At 41.1% G+C, this 15,627-nt stretch overlaps 1 protein-coding gene across 2 annotated transcripts in view; it reads left to right on the top strand.

The window, feature by feature from the left end:
* plcd3a (phospholipase C, delta 3a) overlaps nucleotides 1-15,020 on the top strand; it is a 23,192-nt gene extending 8,172 nt beyond the window's left edge. The window contains exons 2-15 of one of the 2 annotated variants that reach the window (XM_035654729.1): nucleotides 2,333-2,497; nucleotides 7,014-7,242; nucleotides 7,967-8,096; nucleotides 8,575-8,800; nucleotides 9,857-10,058; nucleotides 10,162-10,306; nucleotides 10,581-10,733; nucleotides 10,824-10,976; nucleotides 11,071-11,221; nucleotides 11,370-11,486; nucleotides 11,763-11,941; nucleotides 12,299-12,434; nucleotides 12,719-12,868; nucleotides 12,965-15,020. In XM_035654729.1, the coding sequence (XP_035510622.1) occupies nucleotides 2,333-2,497; nucleotides 7,014-7,242; nucleotides 7,967-8,096; nucleotides 8,575-8,800; nucleotides 9,857-10,058; nucleotides 10,162-10,306; nucleotides 10,581-10,733; nucleotides 10,824-10,976; nucleotides 11,071-11,221; nucleotides 11,370-11,486; nucleotides 11,763-11,941; nucleotides 12,299-12,434; nucleotides 12,719-12,868; nucleotides 12,965-13,104 (2,276 nt within the window). In that variant the 3' untranslated portion in view covers nucleotides 13,105-15,020. Of the gene's footprint in view, nucleotides 1-2,332; nucleotides 2,498-7,013; nucleotides 7,243-7,311; nucleotides 7,359-7,930; nucleotides 8,097-8,574; nucleotides 8,801-9,856; nucleotides 10,059-10,161; nucleotides 10,307-10,580; nucleotides 10,734-10,823; nucleotides 10,977-11,070; nucleotides 11,222-11,369; nucleotides 11,487-11,762; nucleotides 11,942-12,298; nucleotides 12,435-12,718; nucleotides 12,869-12,964 lie in introns of those variants that run through there. The other variant, XM_035654730.1, reaches the window with a different exon arrangement.
* The last annotated feature ends 607 nt before the right edge of the window (nucleotides 15,021-15,627 follow it).

Genomic DNA, 15,627 nt, shown 5'->3' with positions numbered 1-15,627 from the left:
CAGGGCTTTGACCATCTGATGAAGTGGATGTCAACCAGATTTTCAGCAGGAGACGATGAAAAGGATCTTGATCTTGTCTCAAATATGTCCACTCCACAGTACCAGATTGCACCCTGACCCCTCCCTGAGTCTCGTCATGTTTGAACTTTCGGAACGAGAGTCATGTTCAAACACTCCACGTGTCCTTCCAGCTTCAACCCTACAGTCCAAAATCACCCTCAGATTTAGTTTAGAGCTGCAACTAGCGATTCTGTTCATCGTCGGTTATTTTGGCAGTTGTCTTTTTTGCAGTGGGGGGGGGGTTAATCATTTAAATGTTTGGTCTATAAAACGTCACATCACAGTTTCTCAGAGCCCAATAGGACATCTTTAAATTCTACAGTCCAACTCTAAAATGGTTTCATCTCTACTTGAGTTCTTATTTAATCAAATCCAGCTCATATAAAAATGATCTTGTGCTTGTAAATTCAAAAGATCTGTTTCTAGTGCCAACATTTGGCTTTTTGATTGATCATAAAACATTTCTTTCTCCTTCTTTTTTTTAAATAGTTTTACAAGTTTTTATCTCTGTGTTTATATCACATGACTGGACTTTAAATTACTGGCAACTCTCAATTTAAAGCTTCATTGTGTGTCTATAGATCACTCAGGCTTCCTGCTTTCATCTCTTATTTATTCCTAGAACATGCCCTGATCCTTTCAGTGCTCACAACAAATAACAATCCGATCTCTGAGGCTCGGCATTGGTTTTTAGCTTCTTGATTACATTTCCATAGCTAGGGAGGCTTAGTATGAATGGTACAGCCAAGCAAACTTTCCATGCTCCTTTTCTGCTGTCTGTTGGCTTGGTACTGCCCCGAGAGAGAACTAAATCTACAGTTTATCATGACTGATTCACATCTCAACATTCAATTTCTCTCAGCTTTATTCTGAGCAAAGTCTAGACTGGATGAAAACACGCATTACTTTCTTAAAACATAAAGTCACTTTTCCATGACAATCCATGAAAGCTTGACTCAGCACACCAAACCTTCTGTATGACCTGAATGAACGTCTGGTCATTTCCTCCAAAGTTTGTATAGGAAACACGAGCTTGGGTTTGGGGTGTAAGCAAAAGTGTTGACTATATATTTGTGAGGTTGGCTTGACAAACACCGTCATCAAGGTCAGGTATAAATGTTGCTGTTATATAAGAGTTATTCATTTTTTAAAGCAACATCCACCCGAGCCCCTAAAAAAGAAAAAGAACAATTATCAAGTTGGGTCAAGTGGCACTTAGAGGAGGCAGATACGTCACTCTCTGGCCTCTATCCTGACTCACAAGAATGAATAATCTCTAAAAAACTACAGAATTCCTGAAGGGACGTATAAAGTTTTTCTATGGTACTCGATAATGATTGTGCATGTACAGTATATATCAATGGATGGCAAAGGGTTGTAGTGAGGTACTGACTGGAAGTAGACTTATATCTACCTTTATTTAAACTTGAAAATCATTTACAGTGAAGTCGAGTAACATTATAAAATGACTAAAAATATATGAAAATAAAAAAATAAGAAAGCAAATAATCAATTAAACAACTAATAAAATACAGATGAAAGAAAACAAGTAATTGAAAACATACAAGATATAAAACAAGTTAAACAAGTGCAAACAGAGGTTGAATCATTTTTATATATTTACAGAGGGGTACAAGAGTATTGATCCTTAGGGTGCTTTGTAAAGACTTCCATGTAGTAGGAGCATAAAAAGGCAGATCTTCATAGTTTGGTACGAACTGGAGGAACTTGCAGTGAAAGGACCGTTCTAGTATGGAAGAGATGTAGGCTTAATCCTTTAAAGGTCCAGTGTTTAACATTTAGGAGAATCTTTTGGCAGAAATGGAATATGTTTTCATTAGTGTAAAATCAAGTGAATATATAGGAGTCGTTACATGTTTATATCTACAGAGGCTGCGGGTCATCTTCCATGGAGTCGGCCATGTTTCTACAGTAGCCCAGAATAGACCAACCAAACACTGGCTTAGCTTAAAGCAGCGCTGTGGATAATTACAACCTCACTTTGCCCCTATGAACATAGCAACCTAAATCAGCTAGGATACAATATAACTACAAAATTCCTTGGAGAAATTATCTTCTTTTCTTTTCTTGTGACATTTTCATGATTTTTGCACACCTTTACTCTTTGACAGATAGTATGAACATTCATTAGACTCGTTATGTTGTCCAAATGAAACAGCACAAAGTGTGACCCAATCTCAAACTGAATCACAGTTTATTTTTACATTAAAAATTCCCCGTTCTGTTTTGTGTATGTGTGTGTGTGCTCCAGGGCTGGACAATGACGACATACGCCTGATGATGCAAGGCTCCAACATGGTGAAAGTTCGCTCTTCGAGGTGGCAGAAGAGCCGAAACCTGCGGCTGCTGGAGGACGGACTCACCGTGTGGTGTGAGTCCACCAAGAGCTCCCGCAAAGCCAAAGCCCAGCAGACATGTAAGTATTGCTGCAACCTGGGCTTTATGACCAGGGAGAGCGGTAAGGAGAGCACAGAGTGTGTGTGTGGGCTGCCTTTAGCAGACTAATCATAGAGAGAGAGAGGATTTAAGGTGGAAAAGAGGCAAAGGACCAAGTGGAAAAGGGAGTTAGATCTGAGAAATGAGGAGCGGCGGAAAAGGAGCTCTGAAAGTGAGAGTGCTCATGAATAAGAATTGGTCTTTTGCTATGAAAGAAAGGAAACTTAAGCGATATCAGATTAGGAAAGAGCTTTGCCTGGAGGGAAACTTATCTACAGGGGGTAATGTAGAAACAGACCAGCCAGGGCCTTCCACCAGTCCAGTACAGACTGGGATGTGAGTCAACATGCTCATTCAGCCAGCTTATTGTTCGGAGTTGTTGAGCTGTTTTATCTTGGCGCTGTCTCATGCCCTCGCCTCCACTTTGCCTTATTAAAGGGGTTGATTGTTCCCTTGGTGAGTGAGGAGACCAATTATGGGCTCTGCAACCTGGCTGAATAGTAATTACGTGTATTACCAATTCCTGACGTAGACCTATGAGCATGAGCTTTTTAATGAAGGATTACTTCACTGTCAATATACACAAGGTATCACTTCTATACATACAGTCCCCCACACATATGCATGTCATCAGTGAGGTCAGAGTGTGGGGTCTTTCCCAGCGCAGTGTGAACAATGGTTAAATAATATTTTATTTCAAAGAACTGTCTTTTTGGTGTATTATCATTGATTTATTATCAGTAATGGCATCTTTTTAGGAGAATTTTCTGTTAAACGGCTAATATTTTCACCGAAACATACAGAGGAGTTGGGGAGACTTAATCAACCAGTTTACAATCTTCCCCACGAGCTGCATACAGCCCTAAAAACCACCACATAGATTTAGTTCATCATCATTTTACAACACATTGTACAAGATTAAGTTATAGTTCCTTTATGCTACTCACAAAAACAAATGTTATATACAACAAATGTTTACAGTAGATAGGTGAATAAATAGTAAGTCTTCCAAATAAAACATGATGATGTCATTTAGTATCTTTTATAGGAGGGGGCTGAGCACACAGCCCTGAGGGGCGCCGGTGTTGAGAGTTGGAGGAGGTGTAACCACCAATCTGAACTCTGGGGTCTGCTTGTGAGGAAGTCCAATATCCAGTCACAGAGTGTGGCCCTCAGGGCCAGAGTCCTGAGTTTACTAATCAGTTTCATGGAGTAGATTGTGCTGAATGCGGAACTGAAATAACTCAAGTCTAAGTGTTTCTCTTTACATGCTGGAGAACCAGTTTCTCAAAGCACTTCTCAGAATAGGGGTGAGTGCACAGGGCGGTAGTGGTTTAGAATAAATATTGCAGACTTCTTAGGATAAGTAAGGTTAATGGTGGCTGTCCTGAAGGTGGGGAGACTGTCCTGTGACAGTGATATGTCAAAAGTCAGCAACTAGCTAATTGGCACATGTTTTTAGTACAGCAGCTTTACTCATACTTACTCTCAGCAGGAGTTTTCTCACATCCACTGTGGATACTGACAGCGGTCGATCCTCTGTCGACTTTACAGCTCACTCTTTGTTGAGGAGATCAAAGTGAGAATAAAATATGTTCAGCTCACATGTGGCGGGGCTTCACACATGATGGGGGCACTCCTGCTTTTGTAGCCTGCGGCGTTGTGGATTACCTGCCACATATCTTTGGTGTTGTTGGTGTTGAGGTCTCTCTCCTGTCTCTGCTGGTGTCCTTGCTTTGCCTCCTTGATGCCAGCTTTCAGTCTTGCTCTGGCAGTGCTGAATGTATCCTTATAACCTGCAGTATTTTGGCTCTGGATTAAACCCTCACCTCTCCATTCTTTCATTCGCTTTCTGGTTAAGGATTGATTTTATTGTCACCACGTCATCAACACATTTGCTGATGTATGATGTAATTGAAGGTGTGCATTTTTCAGGTGGCAGCCTCTTTAAAGACTCACAGCTGTCCCGTAGAGCTACTGTAGCTCCATCTGTGCACTCTTTGACCTTTTTTACTGATGGTTTGACCCTATTTATCTGCTGGGTGAAAGTAGACATGAGAAGCACAGAAATATGGGTCTGATAGACCAGATTGGGGACGGGGGACGGCTCTTGTAGCTGCCAGATATATTAGTCTAAACATGGTCCTGTGTATGTGGACACACTGGTAGAATTTAGGTGAAACAGTTCTGAGGTCTGTTTAAGATTAAAATCAACAGTTACAATAAAAACAAAATCTCGGTTTTGATTTGCATCTGGAGGAATGTAAACAGCAGCAACATCTGGGTGTGTGTTTGTGGTTTTCAGAGGACAACATTAGCTCTTTTAACCTCGGCGGAAGTGTTTCACCTGCTTCATATTTTCCATATTGACACAGCAAAGATAAACAGAGGAGATTAGACTCTATGGGGAGAAAGTCAAAGTGCAAAGGCAAAATTTAATCTTAAAAGTTTCTTTTCTCTTGCAATTAAATCTTCTGCAAGAGAGCTACAGCAACAGTTGAAAAGAGTCAGTTGACTCGCATGTGATCAAACTCTTTCGCCTTGTTTTATTCGCTTCCTTGTTGCTTGACCTTTCGCTCTCCTGCCTCTCCTCTGTTTGTGCTCTCTGTCCATGTGAGAATGCAGTGTAATGTTAACCCCCCACCAGTGGGTGGGTGGGCCGGTTTATGGGTCAGCCGATGGTGAAGGCTGTCTTGATTATGCTGCAGCCGCACCAGAAATAGACTCGGAGTGGTCTAGTTGCAGCGTGTAACGCTCCTTACAATGATGACAACAGGCACAGTGTGAGGTTAGACACTGATAATGCCACGCTGGCTGGCTGCAGAGGAGCGTATCTGTGTGCGTTTTAAGTGTGTGTTTGTTTGAATCCAGGATAAAGCCTTGGCTGTGTTCCCTTTTTTCCAAACTCCAGGCGGTTCTCCAGGTCCAGTGTGATCAGACGCCAACAGGCAAAGAGCACTTGGCATAGAATATAACACTTAACACTTCTGCTGTTCCTTTCCTGAACCACACACATGCTTGTCACTTTTGCCGTGTCTCGGATAACCACGAAGGAGGAATGTGGAGTAATTCTGAGGAGGTGGACGGCAGAGGCTATATGACCTCCAGGAAGAGAATAAGGCTATTGTCAGTGCAAGACACTGCTTATAACCCAGCTGAGTGATTGCCACACTGCAGGCGTCCCAGAGTGGAAATAGATGAGCTCCTGTGCTGAATAAAGTTTTTGTGTTGGGATCAGCTAGCAGCCAGTGTGCGTTTGTGTGTTTGGCTTTGTATTTTCTGGGCAGCGAGTGTTGCCCAGACTCACCACAGCTCTGCAAATCTGAGATAAACAGATCACACTAAGTTGTAAATCTCAACCTTTTTGGCTCGTGACTCCTCAGACAAAATCAGACCAATGTTAAAAAACGCCTATTAGAGGATGTACATATATTTTCAGAGTAGTGAACAATTCAACCAAAGAATCATTTTCCTTTAGCAGAAAGGACTTAACTGTTCAGTAACTGACACAAAAGTTAAATTTAAGAGAAAAATGTGTGACATTTCGGAGTATCTATTGGCAGAAATTGAAAAATATATATCTCATGAAATGTGGTTTCCAGAAGATGAATTTAACTTATTTTGGTAATTCCCTGTCTAGCCACCAGCAGAAGTTTTTACTTGTCCTGTGAAATCGCAAACACTATAATTACTACGTATTCATGGCTTCTAATTAGCAAATGTTAGCCTATTAACAGACTAAGCTAAGATGGGTGCGCATGGTTATCTGTATCGTGGTTCATCTTGTATGGCCAGCATGGTAAACATTATACCTGCTTAACATCTACATGTGACATTGTGAGCAAAATGTATCGACGAGTCAATAAAACAGGACGACAGAGAGGCTGAGAAGACGGTGGTTTTAAGGGGACAACATTGACTCTTTTAACCACAGCAGAGGGTTTCGCCAGCATCATTTTTTCCATATTGACACAGAACAGTCATTTAAACAGAAGAGACTCTGTGGTCAAAGTCAAAATATAGGGCATTTATTCTTAAATCTAAAGTCTAAAATACATGGTTGACATTATACCTGCTTAACATCTACATTTTAATTGATTTTTATCAATTAAAATTGTAATAAAATGTTTTTATTACATATCCCATAAATCAGCCTTCCAAATGATGCCATGCAGCCAGCACGTTTACATATGAACTGCTATAAAACCTATTAGAAGACCTTGCTCTACCTCCTTTACACATTTGATGGCACAACCTGAAGGTCCAGCCTTCACTTGTGTTGAGAGTCATAAAGTTGCAGGTTAAAATTATTCTGTTGAGAAGCACGTTATATTTTACAATCACGTCGCTGTCACTCTGCTTGGTGGGATTTAAGAATCCCTAAAAACACATGAGGTTTGACCTTTAACCGCTTTGCTCCATGGCTGTGTTTACTCAACAACAACACAAGAGAACACAAGAGCTTTTTTTTTATTTTTCTTCCTCTCCTCTCCCAGTCGCAGTGACAGAAGTGGAGTGTGTGCGTGAGGGCTGCCAGTCCGAGGCGCTGAGGCGTCTGTCTGGGTCGGGGCAGGAGAACCAGTGCTTCACAGTGGTCTTCAGAGGAGCCAGGAAGAGCCTGGACCTGCTGTGCCCCTGTGAGGACGAAGCTAAGCGTTGGGTGCGAGGGCTCCGCACTTTAAAGGATCACGTGACCAACATGACTCAGAAGGAAAAACTGGACCAATATCCTGCCAAATTTCTAATTATGCTAGAATAAATATAGTGTGGCTGAGGCAGCACTGCTATGGTGACTGACTCTGCTGTCACATGTGCCTTCCCACATCCACAGCATTGCTAAGGTGAGCAGTAATGACCAGATAAAAAAGCCCTGTCTAAATATAGTCCGACTATCACTGTTAATTACATTCCCAGGTAGTGCTGCTGTTGATATCATTTTCGTTTTGTGAACATATGAATACAGCAGCACAATTATCTTGTACATGCTATTTTGTAGTTTATTATGTTTCATACTGTGGACTTTCAGTAGCCTAGGTGATATATTGATATATGATATATTAAATGTGTGGGCTTTCTGTGTTACAGGCAGGTAACAACAAACTAAAATAAGTCTCTTGTTGCTATCGACTCTTTCATGCAGCTATATATTAATTTGGCAGATGCTTTTTTTCTCCAAAGGGACATATAATAATTGCATTCTGCCTGCATATATGGCATCACAAATTATAAGTGCCCCCCTCCAGGGCAAACAATATGTGCCAAGTGGTTCAATAACCAATAAAAAGCTGCAATATGACAGCACAGAGCGTAGAAAATGATGTCTCTCCACATCAGGAAGCATAATCCAGTTAAGTGTAAGATTTTGAATCCAAAGACTGCCTAGCTTGTTAACTGTTAACTGTTAACTGTTTAGCTTTTTAGTCTGGCTTTATTCCTTAACCCTCCACACTTGGATCCGAGGCTACCTGAGGCGAGCGGATCAGAACCAGGACGGCAAGATGAGCTACGATGAGGTCAAGCGGCTGCTTCAGATGATCAACATTGACCTGAGTGAGCAGTACGCCCGCTCTTTATTCAAGGTCAGGGTCGCCATGTGTACGTTATGTGAGTTTCTGAGCACCTGTACCCTCAGCTTATGGTCAGTAGATGTAATTTATATGAGCTCAGTTTACACTGACACCCTGGAGTGTACAGTCTGTGTTCAATTACCAAGCCAGCGGCAAGCCAACCACCAGCCCCCCTTCACATTTTATCCCCTCCCATAACAAATCAAGAGCCAGTTATTTTTTTATTGTGGCGGATTACTGCCTGCTATGTTCCATCGGATCTCTATTACAACAGAATTGTTGGTTTTTATGCTCCTTCCTGCTGCAATTTCCAATCCTGGCCCTCCTCAGAGAACCATATTTTTAATGTAAGTGTGCACAGCTGGGTTGTATTGTTACCGAGATGCTTTCTCCACAGGGAATTCAACGCACTCCCAAAAGAAAAGCATACTGTGTTTGATTGGGTCTACCTTTCTCTCTGTGTGTGTTTTAACCCATAACTGCATCCCAGAGGTGTGACCGATCCGGTGATAATCGCCTGGATCACATAGAGATCGAGGAGTTCTGCAGGGAGCTGATGCGACGGCCTGAGCTGGACGCCGTGTTCAGACACTATTCAAGCAATGGTTGTGTGCTCGCCACCGCTGAGCTGCGAGACTTCCTGGGAGACCAAGGAGAAGACGCCTCATTGAATCACGCCCAGACTCTCATACTCACCTATGAGCTCAATGACTGGGGTAGGCCCTAAAAGCATTCATTAAAGGCTTTAAAGGAAGAACCCATAACATTTTCATATAAACACTCTGAATGTCCCTTTTGATACCGTCTCCTGACAAAATAGTGGTTTAGTCTGAACACTGAGACAAGAATCCTTTGTTGCACAATAATGTGATGTGAGGCAGTGAGAGTGGGTTTGTTTTAAGTAGTTAGAATGAGCAATAATAGCTGCCATGGCTGAAATATAATAAAAAAGAGCAAAATGCCGCCCACAAAAAGTCAAACTTAATAACAGAATATCCAAGTAAAAGAGTTTGAGTTTTATTTACTTAAGTTCAAATGAAACAAATATCAGTTGTGTTCACTGAGAGGATAAAAAGGCCAAAAATGGCTTATTCATTACGTCTACTTTCAGTAAATATTAAAAAAAAATATTTACAGTTACAATGATATGTATGTATAACAATATGACATTTAAAAAACAATCTATTTAAAGCTTGCTGTAAGACTATACAACATTTGCTGAACAGCGGCTACAAATGACAATTATGGGATAAGACTTAAATGCTAATCTACTTTTTAGCATGTAGCTCAAATGCTAAGCTACAGTAGCACAAATGGGTTATAAAGTCAGCAAACTAACTCAGTAATGATCCTTTATACAGCAATATTTACCTACATTTGACCTCGCTAACTTGAGCTGTCATTGTTACATAGTTCAAAGAAAACGTCATTATAACTAAATTAGATAGAATTAGATTAATATTACTGGTTATTTTAATTGTCTGTAATTATCTTGTACACAAAAGTCCATATTTGTAAAACATTATTAGGTTTCCAAGATAAAGGAGCTGACTGGGTGAAATGATTTCAACACTGTTTGACTGCCAGTGGAGAAACATCACAGCTTAGAAACAAATACTGTCAACATAATTAATAAAAGACTTCAGGATTTTTCCGTCTAGACTGTGACAGAAGGAGGCTGTAATTTAGTGTAAACTGTTCCCTTTTAATTAAATTCTCACCAGTTTTGCTGGTAAACCAACTCGATGGAAACACGTTTCTATTTGTTGCAGCTCAGAAGAACCAGTTCATGACCCAGAATGGTTTCACCATGTACATGCTGTCGCAGGAGAACGATGTGGTTAACCCTGACCATACCAGAGTCTACCAGGACATGAGCCACCCTTTGGCCCACTACTTCATCTCCTCGTCGCACAACACTTACCTCACCAAGGATCAAGTTACCAGTGCCAGCAGCAGTGAGCCATACATCAGGTACTCAGACACTGACCCATCCAACAACTATTTGGATTTTCAGAATCCATCCAGAAACCCTGCTCTCTGTGACCGTCCTGTGGTACGTGTCTTTCTCTGACAGGGCTCTGAATCAGGGCTGTCGCTGTGTGGAGCTGGACTGCTGGGATGGAGATAAAGGTGAACCTGTCATCTACCACGGCCACACTCTCACCTCCAAAGTGCCTTTCAAGGAGGTCATTGAAACCATCGCCCAGTACGCCTTCAAGGTGAGAGGAACTTGATTTCTTGGTGTAAATCCTCAGCTGTGACTGCTGCTTCCCGTTACCGCTAATGAAATAATTGAGTAGTCAGTCAGTAAACAAATCCAGATCCCTGACTTCTTGCTTCTTGTGGTTGCATACTTGGCTCAGAGGCAGCCCAGCGGTATTTTGGTTTTGACATACTATAGCATTGCAGTGTTGGGTTCATGTACTGCTGTTATGTGCTCTAATTGCATTTTAATGGCTTGGCGTACGGGTTTTCCTGTGTTTGTCCCTGCAGGCGTCCCCATACCCTCTAATCCTGTCCTTGGAGAACCACTGTTCTGTGGAGCAGCAGGCTGTCATGGCCAAACACCTCCGCGCCATCCTGGGCAACAAACTGCTAACCAAGCCCCTCAGTGGCCAGCCGCTTAAAGACCTGCCTTCTCCTGAGGTACAAAGCACACAGCTGGATCCTTTTTCTAAGAACTCTGGCTGTCTGGTTTTCTAATGAAGCAATTTGTTCCAATGATCTTCACTGCAGGAGCTGAAGAGGCGTATTCTGGTAAAAGGGAAGAAGCAGGTTTCTCACCTGAGCCAGTTGGGCAAGAATGGCAGCTGTGCGAGTTTCTCCTCAAGCTCTGAAGATGAACTAGCAGGCAGCACAAAGAACACACCCAAGAAAGATCCTGCAATGGTCAGTTCAGGAAGACTTTCATCAAGCCTGAGACGCTGTTAAAGTGAACTTTTTAGGTAATCTGGTTATTTTCTTTGATGTTTGTGCTTCCCAGGTCTGTTCTAAACTGAGCCCAGCGCTCTCAGATCTGGTGGTGTACTGCAGTAGTGTCCCCTTCCGTGGGTTTGAAAATGCATCTGGAAAACCCCCAAATGAAATGTCCTCCTTCTCTGAGAATGAGGCCCTCAAGCTCATCAAAGACTCAGGTACAACAGAGGAAATAATTGCATGTTGACATGATAGAAAGTCAACAAGAATCTGCAGACATTGCTTTTGCTGCAGCTGATTCTACAGAAAAATATCATCAGCCTCCGGTGTATCATGGCATGTGGTTTTCTATCTTTTCATTTGCAGGAAAGCTTTTTGTGAGACACAACAGCAAGCAGCTGAGCCGGATCTACCCCTCCGGCCAGCGCCTCCAATCATCCAACTATGATCCTCAGGAAATGTGGAACGGTGGCTGCCAGATGGGTTAGTACTCCAGACTAGAGGCTAGGATGCTGTTCTGATAGAGAGCAAATTAAGGCAATTCATTTGAAAAACATTATGTGGTCACTAAGAGCCAAAGAGATGTTTTACTGACTCTCATTTCTGCACATTACTGCCACACCACAACACATTGATGTCACCGGCTTTTTACTGATTTACCGGGTGTAATTCAGCACTCACTGATGCTGAAATGTTTTCCGTTTGCACGTGTGCGATCAGGCTTGCCATGTTACTGACTCCACTCTCTGTGCTGTGCAGTGGCTCTGAACTTCCAGACACCCGGGGAGCAAATGGACCTGAACCAGGGTCGCTTCCTCCCCAACGGTCGCTGTGGATACGTCCTCAAACCGAGCTTCCTGTGCAGCCCCACGTCCAACTTTAACCCAGAGAACACAGGAGGAGGCCCTGGTCACGTCCCCACCCAGCTGACTATACGAGTGAGTGGTAACCTATTGAGTAACGGTGTCAAATACAGTGTCTAATATTGTTTCATTGTTTTTACATACTATTGTTGTTTCTGTTTACTTCAACATCTATTGCATGTCTGTTCGTTCTGCAAGAGGAATCCTTCCTCTCTCACCCTTCCTGAGATTTCTTCCTGTTAAAGGTTGTTTGTTGTTTTTTTTTTTTGCTTTTCTTATCTGAAATAAGGTCCTAAAGATTAAGGCTGTTGTATGCTGTACAGATTGTGAGGCCCTCTGAGTGATATTTGTTTTGACTTGATTTGAATATAATTTTATTAGATTCCCTATCAGAATTTGATCAAAATTGACTGACTAGGTTTTGCTTTACAGATAATATCTGCACAGCAGCTGCCAAAAATCAACACAGAGAAGGCCAGCTCCATTGTGGACCCACAAGTGTGGGTGGAAATTCATGGGGTGGCTATTGATAATACAAGAGACAAAACCCACCGCATCGACAATAATGGTAACTCTGAGACTTCATTAAAGCATCAACTTTATATTATCACCAGTATGAATGTTTTAAGCAGAGAGCTTTATGCAAACATGTTAATGCTGTAAAATCATGTTATGCAGTTTTTTTTAATTATTGCCTGATTTTAGATTGATGTAATGAGGCAATAGATGGCAGCAATAAGCAGCTCAGCTCTTTGACATATTTTTGCAGGAGCCTTTCCAAGCCCATGATTAATTTGTTTGAAAGGTGCAGGACTGGATGATGTATTTACAGCTCTTGCGCGCCCTCTACAGGCTTTAACCCACGATGGGACTGCACTCTGAGCTTCCAGCTGCAGGTCCCCGATCTGGCCCTGGTGCGGTTTGTAGTGGAGGACCACGACCACACTGCCAAAAATGACTTTGTGGGGCAGTTCACTATACCTTTCACAAGCCTACGAACAGGTTAGGAACAGCTTAAAGATTCCCTGTGCATATTATTGAACAGTCACCACTGTGGCATGTTGTTTGTAACATGTGTAATATATTATTTCTTCTCAGGTTATCGACATGTTCATTTACTGAAGGCAGATGGTTCCAGTCTGTCCCCTGCCACACTCTTCATCCACGTCAAAGTCCGCAAAGGAGTTCCCGTCAAAACTGTGTCCGAGCATATAGCCATGGCCAAAAGCAAGGCATGACGTGCATCTGAACTAGACGGAAAACTGCATTTTCTGATAACAAAGGGCTTTGGAAAGGGAGCTCTAAATGTGAGGAGAAAGAGAAAGAGAGGGAAAGACTGCTGCTGCTGCTGCTGCTGGCAGACGGTCTCCCAGTTCAGACCTCAAGTGGTCCAATTTACACTGAGCCACTTCCCAATGCAGGAAGAAAGATGTCGTTTATCAGAGATAAAGAAGCGCGCTGCCTCTTAGCAAATGAATTGCCTCGGGCTGGATAATGAATCCATGATACTGTGGTAGTATTTGGTCTTGTCAGTGCTGAGTGTTCTGGAAACGGGGCACTGAGGATTGTGGTTCGTGATCCATACTGATAGGGGATTTGTTACAAAATTCAATTTATTGTTATTAACTCTCATGTAGGTTATCCCTTAATTTATCAGACAGTGTGAAGATGTGTTATTTCACTGGTTCCCAACCTTTTTCCTTAAGGGACCCCCTTTTTCTATCACTGAGTAAAGCCCTGACTAAGTGACACATTTTATGGACAATTAGTATAATATTCAGTGCATAACAATAACAGAACATAACAACAGTACAATTAACCCAAATAGTGAACACAATAACTACAGGACGTTTATGTAAAATGAGCGATTTGGATGAATTTTGAGCAGATTATTTCCTGTTTTATATGTTTTATTTTTTAGTCTGTTTTATATATATGTGTGTGTATATATAGCAGGATTACTCTTTTCAGATACATCACATTACAGTGCAAGTTGTGCTTTTCAGCTGTGAATATGATCTATAGGCTGCTGCCTGGATTTTCTTAATGAAAAGTTTTTACACTTAGCAAAGGACATTTTTAAGCTAAAGATCTTGGCTTCCCCATTTTCTTTTCTAAGCTCACATTGTTCTGTTTCTATTGTCTTTTTAGTGTTCTTTAGTGTTGAGGTAATCCAAAAGTACTTTAATATTGTGATACTTGGATGAGATTACTGACTACATTTTAAGTTTAAAGCAACCCCTATACCCACAGGGTTGCTGTGGGTATATTTTTAAAGTTGTTTTTTTACACCTCTTAAAATCAAGAAAACCATTTACATTTTTCATCTCGAACTTAAAGTACGATGATAAATACTTAAAAATGCTTAATAATAAAAAAAACGCACTAACTTAACTGAGGCTGGCTCATAAGTGCTGTAGTTAGAATACAAACATGACTGTCTGTGATTAAAAAATGATGAATATGTTTTAGAAATGATTGTTTTCAGCACTAAATGTGATGTAATACAGATGTAAATGATTGTCACAGGTTGTCTTGTCCATGCAGACTGAACAAAATGAGTAGTTATTCTTACCTGATACTCCAGATACTTGGCACTTTTAATTTCTCTCTAGAGAAAGATTTTATTTTCTGAGACAAATGACAGTATGTTTCCACAACTTATGAATTAACTTGAAATTTTAACAGTATTAACTTACAGACTGATGTGTACTTGTGCTCTTAAAAATGTTGTATTTACCTCAGCAGGATGTCAGTCAAATAGTGTGTTTGGTTTTTAAAAAAAATATATTTGCTTGTAGGCTCCTTGACAACTCTGCATAAATCATGTTTGTTGCCAGTTCTTGTCCTTAACATTTGGATGTAGAAATTTGTATTTGCAACAATCTAATACAACCAGCAATTACTGAAAGCTCTAGTGAATCATTTAATATTCTTACAAGGAGGTTCCCTGATAATAAAATCGTGCTGTAATGAAAGGTGTTGCACGTGGATTACTGTAATTACAGCATATATGATCAGGATTGGATTTCCATAGCATGTGACAAATGAGTAAAGTATGACTTTGCAGATTTTAAATCTTATAGCCTATGTTGTGTGAATGGCAGTCTGTGTTTTGTGAGAAAATACTGTTTTCATAAAAGAACTAATAACACATTGCTGTGTGAGCTCTTTTGTTGTTGTGTTTGCAAGATAAGTGTGTGTGTGTGTGTGTGTGTGTGTGTGTGTGTGTGTTTGTTTAGGGGGATGGGGACTGTGTAGGAATACATAGATGGAGGAATATTTCCACATCACATTTGGTTTGCATTTAACTCTTCTTTACCTTCTGAACAGCTGAACATTTTGCAATCTGATAAGCTTTGCAGGTTCAGAGGGCCAATGAACTGCATGTGTGCAGAATAATGCAGGAGGCTATTTTTAATAATGCTGGTACCACTGTATAAAACAATTAAAGGCCCAGTGTGTAACATTTAGGAGGATCTGTTGGCAGAAATGTAATATAATATTCACAGGTATGTTTTCTTTAGTGTATAATCACCTGAATATAGGAATTGTTGTATTTTTGTTACCTTATAATGAGCAGTTTTTATCTACAGACAAGGGGTTCCCATTCCAGAGGAGTCCACATGTTGAACCGGCCATGTTTCTACGTAAGTTCAGAACGGACCAAAGGCACACACTGGCTCTTAGATAAGGGCCTTTTGTGTTTTTTTCCTACAACTGTCCAGCGCCCGTTCCTCATTCTCCAGGTTGCAAATACG

This window comes from Morone saxatilis, unplaced genomic scaffold (assembly GCF_004916995.1).
Source record: "Morone saxatilis isolate NCDOM2014 unplaced genomic scaffold, NCSU_SB_2.0 Contig14, whole genome shotgun sequence".
NCBI lineage: Eukaryota > Metazoa > Chordata > Actinopteri > Moronidae > Morone > Morone saxatilis.
Note: the sequence above shows the minus strand (reverse complement) of the source record. Positions and strands in the feature narration are given on the sequence as shown.